The sequence below is a fragment of the Hemicordylus capensis genome, chromosome 1, assembly GCF_027244095.1.
Source record: "Hemicordylus capensis ecotype Gifberg chromosome 1, rHemCap1.1.pri, whole genome shotgun sequence".
Classification (NCBI taxonomy): Eukaryota; Metazoa; Chordata; class Lepidosauria; order Squamata; family Cordylidae; genus Hemicordylus; species Hemicordylus capensis.
The window spans coordinates 375,137,261-375,154,181 of record NC_069657.1 but is presented as its reverse complement, the minus strand read 5'-3'; the positions used below and the strand labels follow the sequence as shown (position 1 = coordinate 375,154,181).

Here is a 16,921-nt window from a genome sequence, read left to right as displayed (position 1 = left end):
TTTTCTCCACTTCTTATTCTTTTACATGTATTGTTTTGTAAGGTGGTTTTTATTTAAGACTAGTTATCTTTCTGGTTTAGAACTTATCGTGTACTGGTTTAGTACTTATCCAGGTTTGGTCCTCCTGTTTGAGGACTATATTGAAAAAGAAATATATTGCCTAGGGGACCCAGCAGGGTGCTCTGAGAAAACTGACCACTCCCTAGGTACAATGCTTACTCTACAGGTAAGGTACATTCTGAAGAAATCTGTGAAGTTGTCACCTCTGTAAGGCAAATTTTCATTCCAGGGCCAGCCACCAAAATCAGTGGCCCACATGATGCACAGCACTGTGCAGCCACAACGCTATGCCCGAGGCCTGCTACAAATCTCAGAGGCAGCCCCAATGCTTTTTTGAAGCAGTGATTGTGGAAAATGTGTTTCCAGAGATAATCACATTCACAATAGGGAAATCAGCAGGAATACCGCTTCCACAATTACTGATTCAAAACAGCAACAGGACTGCCTTTGACATTTACAGTAAGGTTCATCTACTTTCTGAGATGAAGTGGGTCACTACAGGGTCAGTTGTGGTGCCTCATCTGTGGAGGTATCTCCTGCTGTCCATTCACCTGGCTCCCCCTTTTGTGCGTTTCACACATCAGTGGAAGACACTGCTGTTCTCCCAGGTAAAATATGATCGAGTTTGTTCTTTTAATTTGATCCTCTGCTGTTGTTTTAAATGCAGTTCCTACAGCTATCTTAATTTAATTTTGAGATTGTCCAACATCCACACGAACGAACCACTGGTTATATTGCATTTATAACAGGGAACAACAAGGCTGAATTACCATATTTTAATTGGTGTACACAAAGAGATGGAGCAAATTCTTTTTCAGGATACAGTTCAGGAGATAGGCAACCCTTCAAAAGGAGTTGTCAGTCTCCTCAGACTTTGCAGTAAACCTCATACTTTAGCTTTGCTCCGATTTTTGTTCCAGCAACACTCTCTTCAAATCTTCTATCCATTTCTTGGCTCTGTGATTCTGAGAGGAGACTTTTCCAGTCACCAACAGTTCCTACAAACATTTTGAGAAAGTGGCTAGTTATATTGCATGTTGAGAGGACGTTTGATTAAGCAAGAGTAGTTCTCGTTTGAATTTTTGATAAAGGTGATGACTAAGAGAGACAATTTACCTTTAGAGAGGAAAACCTTGAAAGACTGTTTCCCATTTAAATATCCAACAGGTGTATTACATGCTTTATTACAGAACCATGCAATGTCATCAACCACTCACTCATCATAAAGAAAAATCCCTCACACACATGCCTCTGTTTAATAACAAAGCCATAACCTCTTTTAAAAAGAAGATGGGACATTGGTTCTATTTTGTGATCTTGTCAGCCATTTTTTAAAGGGAGATGTTTTCAAAAGATTTTTGGAACATAAATCTAACATTTATGAACTGATTTTATTCCAAAAATGCTGTGCATATTTGAACTATGTCAACAACTGGAAACAGGACAGGTGCTATGAGAGCACCGATGTGAAGTGTGAATCTTGCTCCCTTTTGGAGGTATCCATGCCAAACATCAAATAAGTAGATCAGTGAAGATATGGCCACCTAGCAGGAAACTGTTGGTGAATTCTCTTCCACCCTCACCCCCAGCCAGTTTACCTTTGCGGAAGAAAACATCTCCATATACCCCATGGGTTTCTGATCCTTTCTCTTTCATAGCCTTAAAGCTGCTCTTTTCTGCAACACTTTGAATCTCTTCTTCAGTCAGGGAAAACCCAAAGAATTTGGCTATTTTTTTCAATCCCAAATTCAGATTCTATATTTTTAGAAAACAATAGACAGTACATTACCATTAAATCTATGATGCATCTGTGGAGCTCTGTTAAACACACAGATGTAGTATAAAGTGGGGGAAAGTCACAGTAGGTTCTTCATTTGCATTGTCAGCCCAGCTTCTTCCTCAGAAAGGGTGTGTACAAAATCAGTTTTCCTGACTCAGCTGAATCCAAACCTGATTCAAACCAGGCCGAAATGGTTCGTTTTTGCCCCCCTCTGGACAAGGCCCAGTTTGGTTCAAATTTGTACTGGTTCAGGCCCAGTTCAGAGCCCTACTGACAAAGGGGAATCTGGCGAGGATTCACCTTTACCAGTAAAGGGGCCAGTGGAGTGGGGTGCTTCTCTACATATTTCAAAAGTACTCAAAAGACTCTCATTTAAATCAAAGTACCTGCCCGTGGTGGCACTAGTGGTGCAAGCCATGGGGGGGGAGGTGGCTCCCTTGGCCCCCGCTGGTCTCTGCCCAAGTGTCCATGGCCAGCCAAGACCTAGTTTGGGCCCAGTTTGGGCCTTCTTCAGCCTGTTTTGGGCCCATGCATATGGAGACCATTTTCTACCTTCATGCATGTGCATGGGCCATCTGCATGACCGTGTCACGTAAATGGCCCATGCTCATGTGTGGAGGTCAAAAATGGACTCCACGCACGTGCACAGGCACAAATCTTGCTGAAGAAGGCCCAAACCAGCCCTGGACACGTGGGGGGAGGCTGGCGGGGGCTGGGGGGTACTACCACCCCCCCATATCTGCTGCTACTGGCAGTGGGTCTTCAATTTATATGAGAACCCTGTAAGTACTTTTAAGATATGTAAAGAAGCGCTCCGCTCCCACTGGCCCCTTTACTAGTAATCTTCCTTTGCTGGTAGGGCTCTGAACCAGGCCTGAACTGGACCGATCAGTTCAATTTGGACCTGAACTGAACTGGATATGGTTTGGTTCAAAGTTGAACCCCTCAAACCGAACCGGTTTGAGTGCGAGCCGGCTCAATTTTGAGCTGGTTCACACATCCCTACTCCTGGTTTTGAACAGCTTGCTATGTGAAATAGAGCCACCTTTGTATTCATTTATATCTATTGGAGCAAATCAAATTTTACAATAATAAAACTATAGTAGATTCCACAGCCCCAAAACAAAATTCCCAGTATTTGCTCTACCCTTTTAGGGAGCAGCTACAATTACTTGATGGAATCTAGAAGCTAAAATACATAATTTTGCTGTTATATGACGTGGAACAGTCTTTGGACCGGGTCTCACGATCCGTGAGACCGGGTTTGGGATCCGTGAGACCCGGTTTGGACCTGGTCTGAGCCGGAGCCGGTGGGGGCTGGGGAGCTCGGGGGCCACGCGGCCCCCGCAAGCCCCAGTATACCCTGCACGAGCACGCAGGACATACGGGGGAGACCCCTGAGCTTTGAGGCTGCTTTTAAGCCTCCCGACCGGGGGTCTACTTGTGAGTAGGCACGGCGCAAAACCGCGCCACAGCTACTCACAATTCTAAAAACCAGGTTTGCGGAGCACTCGCTCCACAAACCTGATTTTTTACCAGGGGTTCCCGAGCGGGTTACCCGCTCCGGAACCACCGGGCTCGCAGCCAAGCCTGGTGGTTCTGACAACTGGCAAAAATCGGGCTAGTGGAGGCTAGCCCGATTTTTGCTGATCATCAGAATAGCCCCAGAGTCTGCTAAAATAATCTGTATATATAATTCATCAGATCTGCCAGGAAGATTCTTTAGTATAGGCCGAATTAATACAACAGAGGAGAATGTGGTTATATCTATTGGACAATATAAGTTTCTCATGGTTTCGCAACACTGGCCACTGTGATCTCTGAAGAAACAATCTGCCTGGCTCAGTACTGGAGTGGTCAGAAAATCTATGCAACAAGATATTAGGGACATTCTACAAGAAACATGCAATCCATTTTCACCTATTAGAACAAGCAGATGTGAAGTTTGTATCTGTATGTTCTTGTCAGAGAAAAGGAATTCACGTATTACAGGTCCTTGTACATTGATAAGTTCTCCAATAGTTCAATAAGATACACAGTGGTCATTCACCCAATAAAAAAACTTGTGTTGTACCCAGGTTTGGGATATGTGTGTGCTCTCAGTTTTCGGTTGTGTGGAAGCAAGGTAAGAGGAAAACCTGGGTAGCTTATCCCCCTGCCTTGCTTCCACACAATCACTTCTGCCCAGGTTTTCCTCTAACCTTGCTTCCACACAACCGAAAATTGGGAACACACACAGCTCCCAAACCTGGGTACAAAACAGTTTTTGATTGTGTGGATGACCTCTCAATCTGACTTTCCTAACCCAGAAGCCAATATAAAACTCACCTCTTTCAGTTCTTCATAACTTATGGCCACAATGTTTTCGTCTTCGATATACTTATCCCATTCAGCTACATGGTCAAAGTAGGATCCCCAACCCACTGAAGAAAGAACAGAGAAAGGAGTTGCATGGTAATATCGTATAAGCTATAGGTTTTAAGCACAACACTTCCAGGTTCTCTACGTATTCTGGACAATATCCCTCAAACACAAGTCAACATTTATTCACATTTCATAAATGAATGAATGTAAAGTAGCTTTATACATCAGGACTGCTGGCAGCAAAACTGGTGGTATACCAATATTTCCTACAGAAAACACATAACCAGCAGATGTTACAAACATTTGTACATTATCTTTAAATACCTGTGTACATGCATCTGATAAACCTAATTCAACAAGAATCCCCAGAAGCATGAACAAAGATACATGTACATGTGTGTAAGCCATAAGACATTAAAACATCAGGACAGCCCTGCTGGATCGGGCCCAAGGCCCATCTAGTCCAGCATCCTGTTTCACACAGTGGCCCACCAGATGCCGCTGGAAGCCTACAGGCAGGACTTGAAGGCATGCCCTCCCTCCTGCTGTTACTCCCCTGCAGCTGGTATTCAGAGGCATCCTGCCTCTGAGGCTGGAGGTGGCCTATAGCCCTCCAACTAGTAGCCGCTGATAGACATCTCCTCCATGAAACTATCCAACCCCCTTTTAAAACCATCCAGGTTGTTGGCTGTCACCACATCTTGTGGCAGAGAATTCCACAAGTTGATTATGCGTAGCGTGAAAAAGTAATTTCGTTTGCTGGTCCTAAATTTCTTGGCAACCAATTTCATGGGATGGCCCCTGGTTCTAGTATTATGTGAGAGGAGAAGAATTTCTCTCTATCCACTTTCTCCACACCATGCATGATTTTAGAGACCTCTATCATGTCTCCACGCAGTCATTCTTTTTCTAAACTAAAAAGCCCCAGGTGTTGCAGCCTTGCCTCATAAGGAAAGTGCTCTAGGCCCCTGATCACCTTGGTTGCCCTCTTCTGCACCTTTTCCAGTTCCACAATAACCTTTTTTAGATGTGGTGAGCAGAATTGTACGCAGTACTCCAAGTGTGGCTGCACTATCGTTTTCTATAAGGGCATTATAATATTAGCAGTCTTATTTTCAATCCCCTTCCTAATGTTCCCTAGCATGGAATTGGCCTTTTTCACAGCTGCCGCACACTGAGTCGACACTTTCAATGAGCTGTCCACCACGACCCCAAGATCCCTCTCCTGGTCAGTCACCAACAGCTCAGATCCCATCAGCGTATATGTGAAGTTGGGAATTTTCATCCCAATATGCATCACTTTGCACTTGCCAACATTGAACCACATTCACCATTTTGTCACCCACATTTGTCACCTGCTCCCCCAGTTTCAAGAGATCCTTTTGGAGCTCCTCACAATTTGTTTTGGATTTCACTACCCTAAATAATTTGGTGTCATCTGCAAATTTGGCCAGCTTGCTGCTTAAAAGGCTTGCCCAAAATTCTTTTGCAAGTCCAGGTAGTATACTATTTCAACCAGATCACTTTTATCCACACACCTGCAGACACTCTTTGTGAGGCAAGATTTACCTTTGCAGAAGCCATGTTGGTTCTCCCCCAGCAGGGACTGTTCTTCTATGTGCTTAACAATTTTATCCTTGAGAATGCTTTCCATCTATTTGCCTGGAACAGACGTTAAGCTAACCAGCCTGTAATTTCCCAGATTGCCCCTGGATCCCTTTTTGAAAATTAGTGTTACATTTGCTACTTTACAGTCCTCCAGCACAGGGCCTGATCACAAGTTTTGGGCGGAATAAAATATGTTAAATAATAAATGAATAAATATATTTTTGCAAGGAGGTTGACAGTTTCACCTTTGAGTTCTTTGAGGACTTTTGGATGGCTGCAGCCCAGGCGATTTGCTACTTTTTAATTTTTGCAGACAGTTCAAGAGTCTTTGATGAGGAACTGGCCCTGCCAGTTTTTAAAAGGCAGAACTAGGATTGTATCAGAGAGACAAATGTGTATCAGAGTACACAAAGGATGGGTATTGCATACTTCCAAAGGTTAGAAGCTGAAAAATTGTTACTGCCACTTTCTGAACAAACTGTTCTGGGCTTTCTTCAAGGGCAGTTCCATAAAAAAACACATTACAGTAGTCAAGCACAGAGGCTGCCATACCATTCATGACTGTGACCATGTCCTGTGTCTCTAGAGAAGGTGTAGCTGGTATATCAAATGCAACTGACCAAACAAGCTATTGGCTATAGCTGACAGAGGCAGATGCAAATAAATTGGAAGGCCATGATGACTGCTCCCAAACGGAGAACCTGCTGCTGCATAATTTTGATTAAATTATTTTAGAAAGACCAAATACATACCTTTCCCATTCATAAAATCAGAAAAATATTCATCCCATTTGTAATTAGGAAAGCAAAAAAAGTTATTGCAGAAATGAAAATAAGACACCAGTGTGTCTTTTGGATTCCGAATCAGCACCAGTACCTGAAACATGAAGAAATAAACCATGCTTTAAAATTTTATTCTCAATGTTTTCAAATAATGTTGCTTTAAAAAAAAAAAAAAGAGGCTTTGGCCACATTCGCACATAAAGTGGAACCGCAGTTGTATAGGCCTATGGTTTTGTGGATGTTACATCCAAATAAGGGGAATAGGGATGTGCACAAAACCGGTTCGCCCGGTTCAGTTTGGATTCGAACCACGTTCGAACCAGGAGGGGGTGGTTCGGTTTTGGTTTTGTTCAAACCACCCCTGGTTGGGTTCGGATTTGGACCGGTTCGGACCAGTTAGGACCAGTTAGGACACCCAAAAATTGGTAGGATGGTAGCTGGCACCCAGGGGTACCTGTCACCCAAACCCCAAAGCAATCAGACACTCGTACGATTTTTTATGAATTTTTGGAATTTATTTTTATTTTTTCTCATAGGATATAATGTGACTCAAACCAGGCCATTATACCTTATTGTGGAGCACCCATAGGTGCCAACAAACACCCAAACCCTGAAGCAATAGGACAGTCCTACAATTTTTAATGAATATTTGAATAATTTTTAATTATTTTTCTCATAGAATATAATGGGACCCGAACCAGTCCATATCCCCTATTGTGGAGCACCTAGGGGCACAAAAGTGGGGTGGGTGGTAGACAGACAGGGGTGCCTACCACCCAAAAAAACCCAAGGTAATTGGACACTCCTCTGATTATTGGTGAATTGTTAAATTATTTTTGAATTCCTCATAGAGAATAATTAGGATTGCAGCAAATGTATAGCTTCACATCGGGGGGGGGAGGGGTGTCGTAGAGTGGAGTGGAGTGGGTGGTAGTTCCTAGGGTGGGCAAGGAAGCTATCAGAATTATTTGAAAGGAATTGGGCAAAGGGCTGATTTTTAAGTGATTTTTGAAGTTTACGCGTCTTTAAGGGTTTTCTCCATAAAGAAACATGGAGGTGTCAGCAAATGTATAGCTTCACGTCGGGGGCAAAGGGGTGGCCTAGAGCAGTGTGGGGTTGGTGGTAGTGCCAGGTAGGGGCAAGGAAGCTACCTGAATTTTTTCAAAGGATTTGGGCAGAGGGCTGATTTTTGGTGAATTGTTGAAGTTTACGCGTCTTTAGGGTTTTTCCTCATAAGCTATAATGGAGCTTTCAGAAGCCCCATAAGTGCACTTGAGGGGTGCTGGGATGGCCCAGAGAGAGTGGTGGTGTAGTGCACATAGGGTGCCAACCACCCCCATGGGTTTCTAACCCATGGGGTACTTGGTTCTGTTGTTTCTGAGGTGTTCTGAGTGTGGATTCTATGATAGTAAATGAGAGTGAGTGGATTCATGGTGTCTCATTGAAAATCTCATTTGCTATCATAGAATCCACACTCAGTCACTAAAACTAGAACCTGCACATGTGTACAGGCATCAGTATACAGTGCAGTACAGTACAGTACAACATAATGAGGTGGTTTGGATGATTAACTTAAAATTTAAACTGGTATTAGGAGTGTCTGAGCTGCCATTCAGACAAACAGTCCCCAACCCATGCAACAATGGAATATACCAGGTTATACGACGTCATGACAAGAATGCTCTTAGCACATCACCTTTCTAATTCCATCAGTCGGAGAAGTATCATCTAAACTGGCCCAGTGTCTAAACAGGGCTCTTTTCTTATAGAAGTATATCATGGGAATCCAGTTCGTTGCTTTTATTAGCAAATTTACAAGGCTTTATTTCACAACCCAGAAATAGGCAGAGCTGGGGACATTATGATGCCAAGACAGAGAATAACTCACTTACCTCATTTGGGCCAATGCAGCAGAGACATCTTTGGTGCTGCAAACATACGTGCTTTATATGCACTAGCATGCGTTTCGTTGTTATTGAAACTGACATGCTGAAGAATGAGCTTGATGCGCAGCTTTTGCTGCTTGGAGTGGACCACAGTGGTCACTATGCATAACAGTATCATGTGTTTACCTAATCCTAAATTGAGGATGTAAGACTTAGGCCCACTGACCTTGGCTTTATTCCTGAAAATAGACTTGGGTAGTGAATGAGGAGAAAGATGAGTGATTATGACCCTTCGGGAAGGTAATTTCTCCATCCTCTGCAACAAAATAGGAAATAGGCAGCAAAGTCGATATCAAGTTGAATAAAATCTTCTCTCTTTAACTACATTGACACTGCATTAACAGCCCTATGCACTTCTGTGGTAAAACATAGTAATAGATTACTAGCACTAATGTTGACTCCATTGATTTAATTAATAGCCTGAGATTGAATGAAACTCTTTAAATGAACTCTCCCCACCCTGAGGACGAGCATGGGTGGGGTGTAGAGAAGCGTAGAAGCAGCAGGCATGCCTCTTGCTTTGCTCGCTGCAGAGAATCTAGGAATAAAGGAACATAGGAATCCGCCTTATGCCGATTCAGACCATTGACCCATCTGGCTCAGTATTGTCTATGGTGAATGGCAGTGGCTTCTCTGAGGTTCCAGGCAGGAGTCTCTCTCAGCCCTACCTGCAGATGCCAGGAATGAACTTGGGGTTTTCTGCATTCAAGCAGAAGCTCTACCACTGAGATATAGCCCCATCCCTTGATGGAGGATAAGCCAGCAGTATCAAAGTCCCTTGACAATCCTTTTTCTGTACAGACATGACTTCCATGTAGAAAATGGCATGTATGCCATATGAGAAAAACAAATGCCTGTTCTACTGTGTGTACTACAAAGATGTCTGAAGCAGCCCTCGGTACTTTTTTCTGATTATGGAACAATTAGTGGTTCCATTTGATAATATGCATGACATCATTATGGTCTGAAGTCAGCTTCAGACCATAAGGTTCCTTTATGGGAGGAGAGCTGGTCTTGCTGCTCATGGTAACAAGCATGAATTGTCCCCTTTGCAAAGCAGGGTCTGCCGTGGTTTGAATTTGAATGGGAGACTACATGTGAGCACTGTAAGATGTTCCCCTTAGGGGATAGGGCTGCTATGGGAAGAGGAGAAGATTCCAAGTTCCCTCACTGGTGTCTCCAAGATAGGGCTGAGAGAGATTCCTGCTTGCAACTTGGAGAAGCCGCTGCCAGTCTATGAAGACAAAACTGAGCTAGTTGGACCAGTGGTCTCACTCAGGAGAAGGCAGCTTCCCATGTTCTTATGTTACTAGCTATATTAGAACCAGCAATCATTTCCATGCATGGGATTGGATACACAGCCAAGGAAACTAAAACAGCTACACCACTTGGAACAGCAGCACCTGGTGACTGCTACTGAGATTGCACTTCTAGACTACCTTGTATTAGGCCATATGTCTTCAAGCTACAGGTACAATAATCTTTGCAATTCTTAAAACTAAAAAGAAAGACAGTGCTCTTGGGAGTGCAGTGAGGCTTTACATCATCTAAGGGCCAACCATCGCACATCCACACAATCTGCACTGCTCGGAGCAGCACAGATCACTGGAGGCCGGGAAAATGAGTCCTGGCCTCCAGCATTGTGTATTGGGGGAGTCCCCCATGAGTTGGGCGCTCTAGGTGCCTGACTGTCCGCACTTAACATGAAACCAGAGGCTGCTGAAACCACAGTCAATTTTTCTGTTGGTAAGTCACATTGCAGACATTCATCCAACCGCACCTGGCAACCTCCATTTTCAAGGCAGGGGAGCCCCTCCCTCTTTCTGGTCCACCGAGTCCACATCCCAGCAAGCTTCATAGCACTTGTGTTGCCAGACTATGGGCAAGGCATCAGAATGTCTGCAGGGCAGGAGCTTGATCGTGTAGAGCATATGCCAGCTGGCCTAACGCTCTCATGAGAGAGTAGTCCATGGGAGAAGGGCTTTTGTCACACATTATTAATGATTCTGCCTGATCCCACTGCCCTCCCGTTCAGGTTTTCTCATGCATTGTGAAGGGGGTAGCTCCATGGCTTTTCCATTCTCATGAGAGAGTGGTCCACTCAGGAGCATCATCCAGCCTCATCACATATGAGAAGTCTCAACATTCACTGGAAGCAATGCTGATCCCGCTGCCTGGACCTTCTCATGAGTGAGTCTAGGGACCGCATGTGTTAACCCATGGGGAAGAGGCTGGACCCCCAATTCCTCCAATCCAATGTAAAAAAAATTAGACCAGAGCCATGCAAGTATTCCTGGGAGGGGCTGCCCTTTAAACCCATCCCCAGGTATTTCTTTAAACCTGCTCTTGAAACCCAACCCCAAGACTTGCATTTTGGGTAGTATATCAATATGTTAAATAGATAAATAAATATTTCCACCCTGCCATATGTTACCGCCCCAGCGATCTAATCGGGTTGCCCTATTTAGGTTGGCACCACTTGTGAACAAACATCTTTATCACTTCATTTTCAGAGAGCAAAGCACAAAGTGCTCATCTTGCCATCCCATCCCCTTTCTCTCCTGATTGGCAGGAGGGAGTCTCAAGGGACAGAGTGGGAAGAGGGCATGCCCCCCATGTAATATTCACATTTTACATGCTGACAAGCTTGGGATTGGATGTCCCTGCTGCCTAGCAACTGCTTTAGTAGATCATTGACAGTTGATGGGGCAAGTGATCTCAGAGGCGACCAGCGAGAAGCACAGCAGGCATGGAGCAGGCGCAATCCAGGGTGGTTTCTGGGATGCTGCCACCATAAAACCTCATGTTGGGGCAGTGAAACTCACTACAAATCAAAGGTTCAAATTGGAATTTGGTGCGGGAACAGCTTCAAATGTTCATTTAACTGAAGTGGAGTGAGCCGTAGCCCAAACAAATCAGCCTACTGTTCAGAATTGTAGAGATTTATCATCACTGCATTTAAGAAAGTGCAAAACCATGGATCATGGTTACAAGAAAGAGAGAAGCAACTAAGATTCCTGGGGATGTCAACAGATTGACAGGGGTATTCCCCACCCCCCTCCTTGTGTTTCCTGTAGTCCCATGTGGATGACCTGTCCCTGCAATGGCAAAAGTTGTGAACCACTGGCTTAGACAGCATGTCCCACCAAATTACATTGTGGCCTAAATTACATTAGACTGCTCAACTTGGGCAACAAAACTTAGACACCACTATAACTCATAAAAATAAGAAGAAAAACAAAATAGCTCTTCAAAAGACCCCTGAACAAGTCAAGAGATTCTTTCTAAACCATTAGAAAGAAAAACCTGTGTAATTTCAGAACTTTCCTAACCAGCTTCTCAAAAAAGCTTCTCCACACAATTTATACCATGGCTTTTAGCAAGAGCTTTGGAATTACATTGACCTCCCAAAGATATTTGGGTATTTCTGTCTCAAAATGCTGCCTTCCAAATCCCTTTGCAAGGTCAGTTTGCATTTCAATCAAACTGAATACAACACATACTTGCTCAACAGCCTTTTGCATATCTTATCTTCTGCTAATCACTCAGTGCCTCAGCTGGAGTGGAGAGAGTCAGAGAAGTCAATTTGAATTGCAATGCTTTTCTGAAGAACAAAGCATTCTGTCCGAAACACAGTCATTTCGATTTGTAAACAAAAATCTCTGTTTTTTAATTCTTGATTTTGTTTTGGTTACAAAACCTCCGATATTGCCATTTTCGGGCACAAAACGTTTTGTACCCGAATCTAATTGCACAAGCCTAGAATACACACACAAGGGTGGGATCACGCCCTCCTAACTCCAGTTAAGGCCCATGTTAAAAAGTCAGGCTAGCAGGGGTGGAAGCAATGGGATTGGGAGGGATCCTGGTGGTCCACACCAGCATAGCTCCCTAATTCCATTTAAATGTGGCTTTGTGTTATGTGTGAATGCTGCCTCAATGTGCACTGGGCTGTCCCAGCCTGTGTTGGTCTGCCTGTGTGAATCGTCTCAGGGAGTGCTGAGTGTTCTCTGCTCACGTTCCTCATTGCTTAGCACTGATCATCTTTGTAGTCATGCTAACCTTAAATTTGTCTGGATCCCCAAACTCAAGACGTGGAGTCATTTCCAGTTCCTTTTCAAGAGCAATTCTCTTTTTCATTTGCTCATCCGTATATTTTGCAGCTGTACTTTCCAAGCTGTTTAGAATGTGATCAAGCCAGTTAGTGCCTGCAAAGGATGAAAAATATTTGGAGTAAACACGTATGGCTGGCACACAAATCTGCCCTTTGATCATGCTGTTCTTTAAAAAAAATTTCTTCTATGGGTCCCTGTTTCTTAAGGATACAATCCATTCCTTTTCTCTGGCATACTCTGCCAGTACAACCCTCCCCTCCAGTGATAGCATAGGCAGCTGTGCTTCAGAAAACTCCAAACCGACCTGGAGGCCACGGATTACAATCATAGAACTACTACCAGAGCTTCTTCACTCATAAGAATAGAAGAAGATGCTTAAGGCCTATCCATGTTACATCCTGTTCTCCACCGGATGCCCCAGGGAAGCCCAGAAGCAGGAGATGAAGGCATGCCCCCTCTCCTTCCATTGCTCCCATGCAGCTGGTATCCTATAGCCATCAAGACTAGAAGCCATTAATAGACTTGTCCACCATGAATCTGACTCCAGAATGATCAGTTAATGAATAGGGCATTGTGAGCAGCAGCTGCTGGCCAGATTGCTTCTCTCAGTCGTAGCATCATGGGTGGAAGGAGGCCGCATGGGAACAATCCTCTAGATCTCTGGATCCCCAAATGCCTGTGGTAAGTGGATCTGTGACTGTGCAAGTATCATGGACCCCTACTGGACTGTGCATGAATGTGAAAGTCAGAATTGGATCCGACCTGAGACAATCTGACCCTGAAAGTGTTGGTTTGGCATCCTTTGGATACTTAATTTCAGGGTCAGGATCAGGATTGGAATTGAGATTGGGGTCAGGGTTGGTGTCAAGCTAGGTCAGTACTCACTGAACTTGGAAGAAAAGTGCAGGGGAAGTGATGTAACATCAGAGAATCTAAGGTGAAGTTACCTCATACCAGTGAATAATAGGAGAAACCCAGAAATCAGCTGCTTGTATTTGTAAGTTTAAAATAAGCTTTAACACCTTTTTTAAAACTTCCAAAAAATAAATAATTTGAGATATGTACAGGCAGGCAGGCAGAGGGCAGAAGATAACCTACCCACCCCAGCTGCAATAACTAAGAATCACGATCCAAAGTATGCTCTTCATACTCTTGCCCCCCTTTGGATCTTCAGAAAGCTTTGGATTTTTCTGAAGGGGGTTGGAGAAGTCCAGGCCCAAACGGGGTGTACACATTAGGGTTCAGACTCTCTCTGAACTTCTCTGATTCGGGTAAAATTGGGCAATATCCTGTTTTATTGAGCCAGTTTTGCACAGGCTTATGATGTCATTTTCATATTCATGTTTGCATCATTCTTTTGAAGTGCTTTTACTTTTACTGTAGTTTTCATACCACTCAAGCATTGAAGTGCAAATCAATGAATAAGCTCTCCCTTAGTTCCAACAGTATTTGTGACTGTGAAAGTGTTACTGCCACCTACTGGACAGTGTTTATTAGGCCTGTGTGTGAAAGTCAGAATTGGGTCCAACTCTATCCAATCCAACCCTGAAAATGTCAATCAATTTCAAGGTGGAGATCAGGATCAGGATCGGAGTTGAGACTGGTATCAGGGTCAGACAAACCTTTAAAAAGTTTTAAAAGTAACTGCGGGATACTCACTAAACTTGTTAGAAAAGTGCAGGGGAAGTGATTTTTTTAAAAAAAATCATTTTTAAAATATTTATATCCCGCACTGATATTCCCCTCAGGGGATGGAGCCACTCTGGAAAGAGCAGAAGGTTTCAAGTTCCCTCCCTGGCTTCTCCAAGATAGGGCTGAGAGAGATTCCTGCCTGCAACCTTGGAGAAGCCACTGCCAGTCTGTGAAGACAATACTGAGCTAGATTGGCCAGTGGCCATTGACCATATACTCAGTATATGGCAGTTTCCTATGTTCTTCCTCCGAGGAGCTCATAGTGGTGTACATGCTTATTTTTATCCTCACAACAACCCTGTGAGGTAGGTTAGGCTGAGAGATGCATGACTGGCCCAGAGTGACCCAGTGAGTTTCATGGTTGAATGGGGAGTCGAACTCGCATCATCCCCATTCTAGTCCAACACTCTAACCACTATGCTATACAGTGATGTAACATCAGAGAATCTTAAGGGGAAATTACCTTACACCAGAGAATCACAGGAGAAACCCAGAAATCGGCTGCTTGTATTTGTCAGTTTAAAATAAGTTTTAAAAAAGGTTTAACCTACCTCACAGAGTTGTTGTGAGGATAAAAAATAAGCATGTACACCACTATGAGCTCCTCGGAGGAAGAAAAACCTTAAAACCGTTTTTAAAACTTAAAAAAAAGAAAGAAAGAAATATGCACAGGCAGTTGGGCAGACAGAGGGCAGAAGATACTCGCCCGCCTCGCCATGATCACTAAGAAGAAGGAGAATGAGAATTAAATTGCCACCATTTGGAGATTTGGAAAACCCCAAGTTTTTTCCTGAAAGGGGTTGGATTAGTCTGAGGCAACCTGGCACGTGCATGTTGGGGTTCACACACACTCTCTCTCTCTGAACCTCTCTGATTCAAGTAAAATGAGACAATATCTGATTTTACCAAGCCAGTTTTACACAGACCTAGTGCTTATTATGTCATTTTCGTACTGCTTCATGCTTGCATCATTCTTTTGAAGTGTTTTTATTTGTATTTTTCATACCACACATTGAATAAGCTCTCCCCTCCTTCAGCAAGTCTACTGCCCCCACCACATACTGAATAGGATATCAGACTACAGGAAAAGAAATCCAAGATTTTTTTATATAGTTCTCTGGAAAGGCTCTAACATGGATCAGAATAATCACATTCTAATGGTGCCTAATGGTGTAAAGATGCAGCCTGCAATCAACCTCCTCAGAGTTTAATAATGCTGAATTGTGCAGCGTGTGCAGCGTGTGAGGTGACATTTGGTGATTCTGCTCCCTCTGGAAGTGGTTCTTGTGATCCGGAAGTAGGCCCCTGGGGGTTGTATAATCCTCAGGGAGTCACAGGGAGTGCTTCTGGGGAGAAGGGAACCATTAAAAACCTCCTCTCCCCTGCATGAGCAGAAAGACTTGTACTAAATGTTGCAGAGCTGGTTTGCATTGTGCGCCTGCACACCATTAGGCAGGATGTCAACCAATGAGTACTTTCATCTATTCAAGACTTGCAAAGTGAGAGAGAAGCAACTGAAAGCTCATGAGTTCAAACTTTATACAATTCATTCCCTGTGTCAGATGCTGTATAATCAAAATGTTATTGATTCGTGGGCAGGTTGACAGTTCAATAATTATTAGCATGCTTGATCTAGTAACTCGTTGGCATCGACTTTATTCATATTGAAACAGCTTATGTGTAATATTTTTTGTACTCACCTGTTTTAGGATAGCCTGCCAAGATCACATCATCTTTCCTGGCTTCAAAGGACTCAAGAGCTTCCAATGTTTCTTGCTTGCATATAGAGGTAGGATACAAAACCCCCTTATAGGAAAAGTAACTCTCTTCTGGGGTTAACTGGGCACAATCAGTTAACGCATTGTCCAGAAATTCAGCAACGTGTTTCCTGTTCTTCGACATGTTTGTGTCTCATAGGATGTGAACCTGATGCTCACCAAAGCAGAGATATGAGCAATTATTCCTGAACAGACCACTGTTTATACAGATAGTTTACCAGAGATACTGTAATAACAGTTATGGCTTGTATAAGATAGGGTGGGGAATGAAGAGGGAGGAAAGTTAGTGTTTAACTAAGACGGCAGCTAGGAAGTAAGTATAGCCTTTGCTTTCCTCATTGTAGATTTGCTGGAAAATAGCATTTGTTCACATCTGGTTTGCTGTTTCACTCAAAGAAAAAGTGTATTATGAAAGTTTATATACACAATTCACACACACTCACCCTGGAAGCAGGCCCGTAGCTAGCCTCAAATTTGGGGGGGAGTTGCAAAAGTTGGGGGGCATGTTATATGGCTCTTTAAAAACAATTTGCAGCCTGGGGCACTTATATTGAAGTAGTGCAAAAGCCAACAGAAATTGCAATTTTCTGAATCAATGTCTAATAAATGCAATAAAATCCCACATTTCACAATAAAATGTCACACACACCCCAAGGGCATAGCGAGACCCCCAGGAGCTAATGATGTGTTTAGAAAACCAAAGAAACTCCATGTTTGCCCAGAATACCTCATTCTAACTTAAAGTAACCTGGCCCAGCTCAGGGACATCACTGCCTCTCATGACTGGAGTCATTAT

The 16,921-nt window shown here is 43.5% G+C and overlaps 1 protein-coding gene across 2 annotated transcripts; it reads right to left on the bottom strand.

The window, feature by feature from the left end:
• Positions 1 to 821: 821 nt before the first annotated feature.
• Positions 822 to 16,365, bottom strand: LOC128339559 (sulfotransferase 6B1-like). Of its 2 annotated transcripts, XM_053283701.1 has the most exons (7): positions 16,048 to 16,365; positions 12,603 to 12,748; positions 8,707 to 8,796; positions 6,565 to 6,688; positions 4,169 to 4,263; positions 1,659 to 1,815; positions 822 to 1,058 (listed from the first exon to the last, which is right to left on the bottom strand). In XM_053283701.1, exons 1-7 carry the CDS (start codon positions 16,247 to 16,249, stop codon positions 928 to 930), a joined length of 945 nt encoding a protein of 314 aa, XP_053139676.1. In that variant the 5' UTR covers positions 16,250 to 16,365; the 3' UTR covers positions 822 to 927. The 2 variants fall into 2 exon arrangements, with proteins under 2 accessions (XP_053139676.1, XP_053139678.1); XM_053283703.1 differs by lacking the exon at positions 1,659 to 1,815.
• Positions 16,366 to 16,921: the final 556 nt, after the last annotated feature.

Excerpts from the sequence above, each read along its gene's own strand:
- LOC128339559 (XM_053283701.1), bottom strand. The coding sequence starts at position 16,249 with ATGTCGAAGAACAGGAAACACGTTGCTGAATTTCTGGACAATGCGTTA. Across the intron at positions 8,797-12,602 it reads GGGATCCAGACAAATTTAAG|AGGATGGAGAAATTACCTTC; the intron begins GTTAGCATGACT and ends ATTTTGTTGCAG. Across the intron at positions 6,689-8,706 it reads TTTTCAGGAATAAAGCCAAG|GTACTGGTGCTGATTCGGAA; the intron begins GTCAGTGGGCCT and ends TTCATGTTTCAG.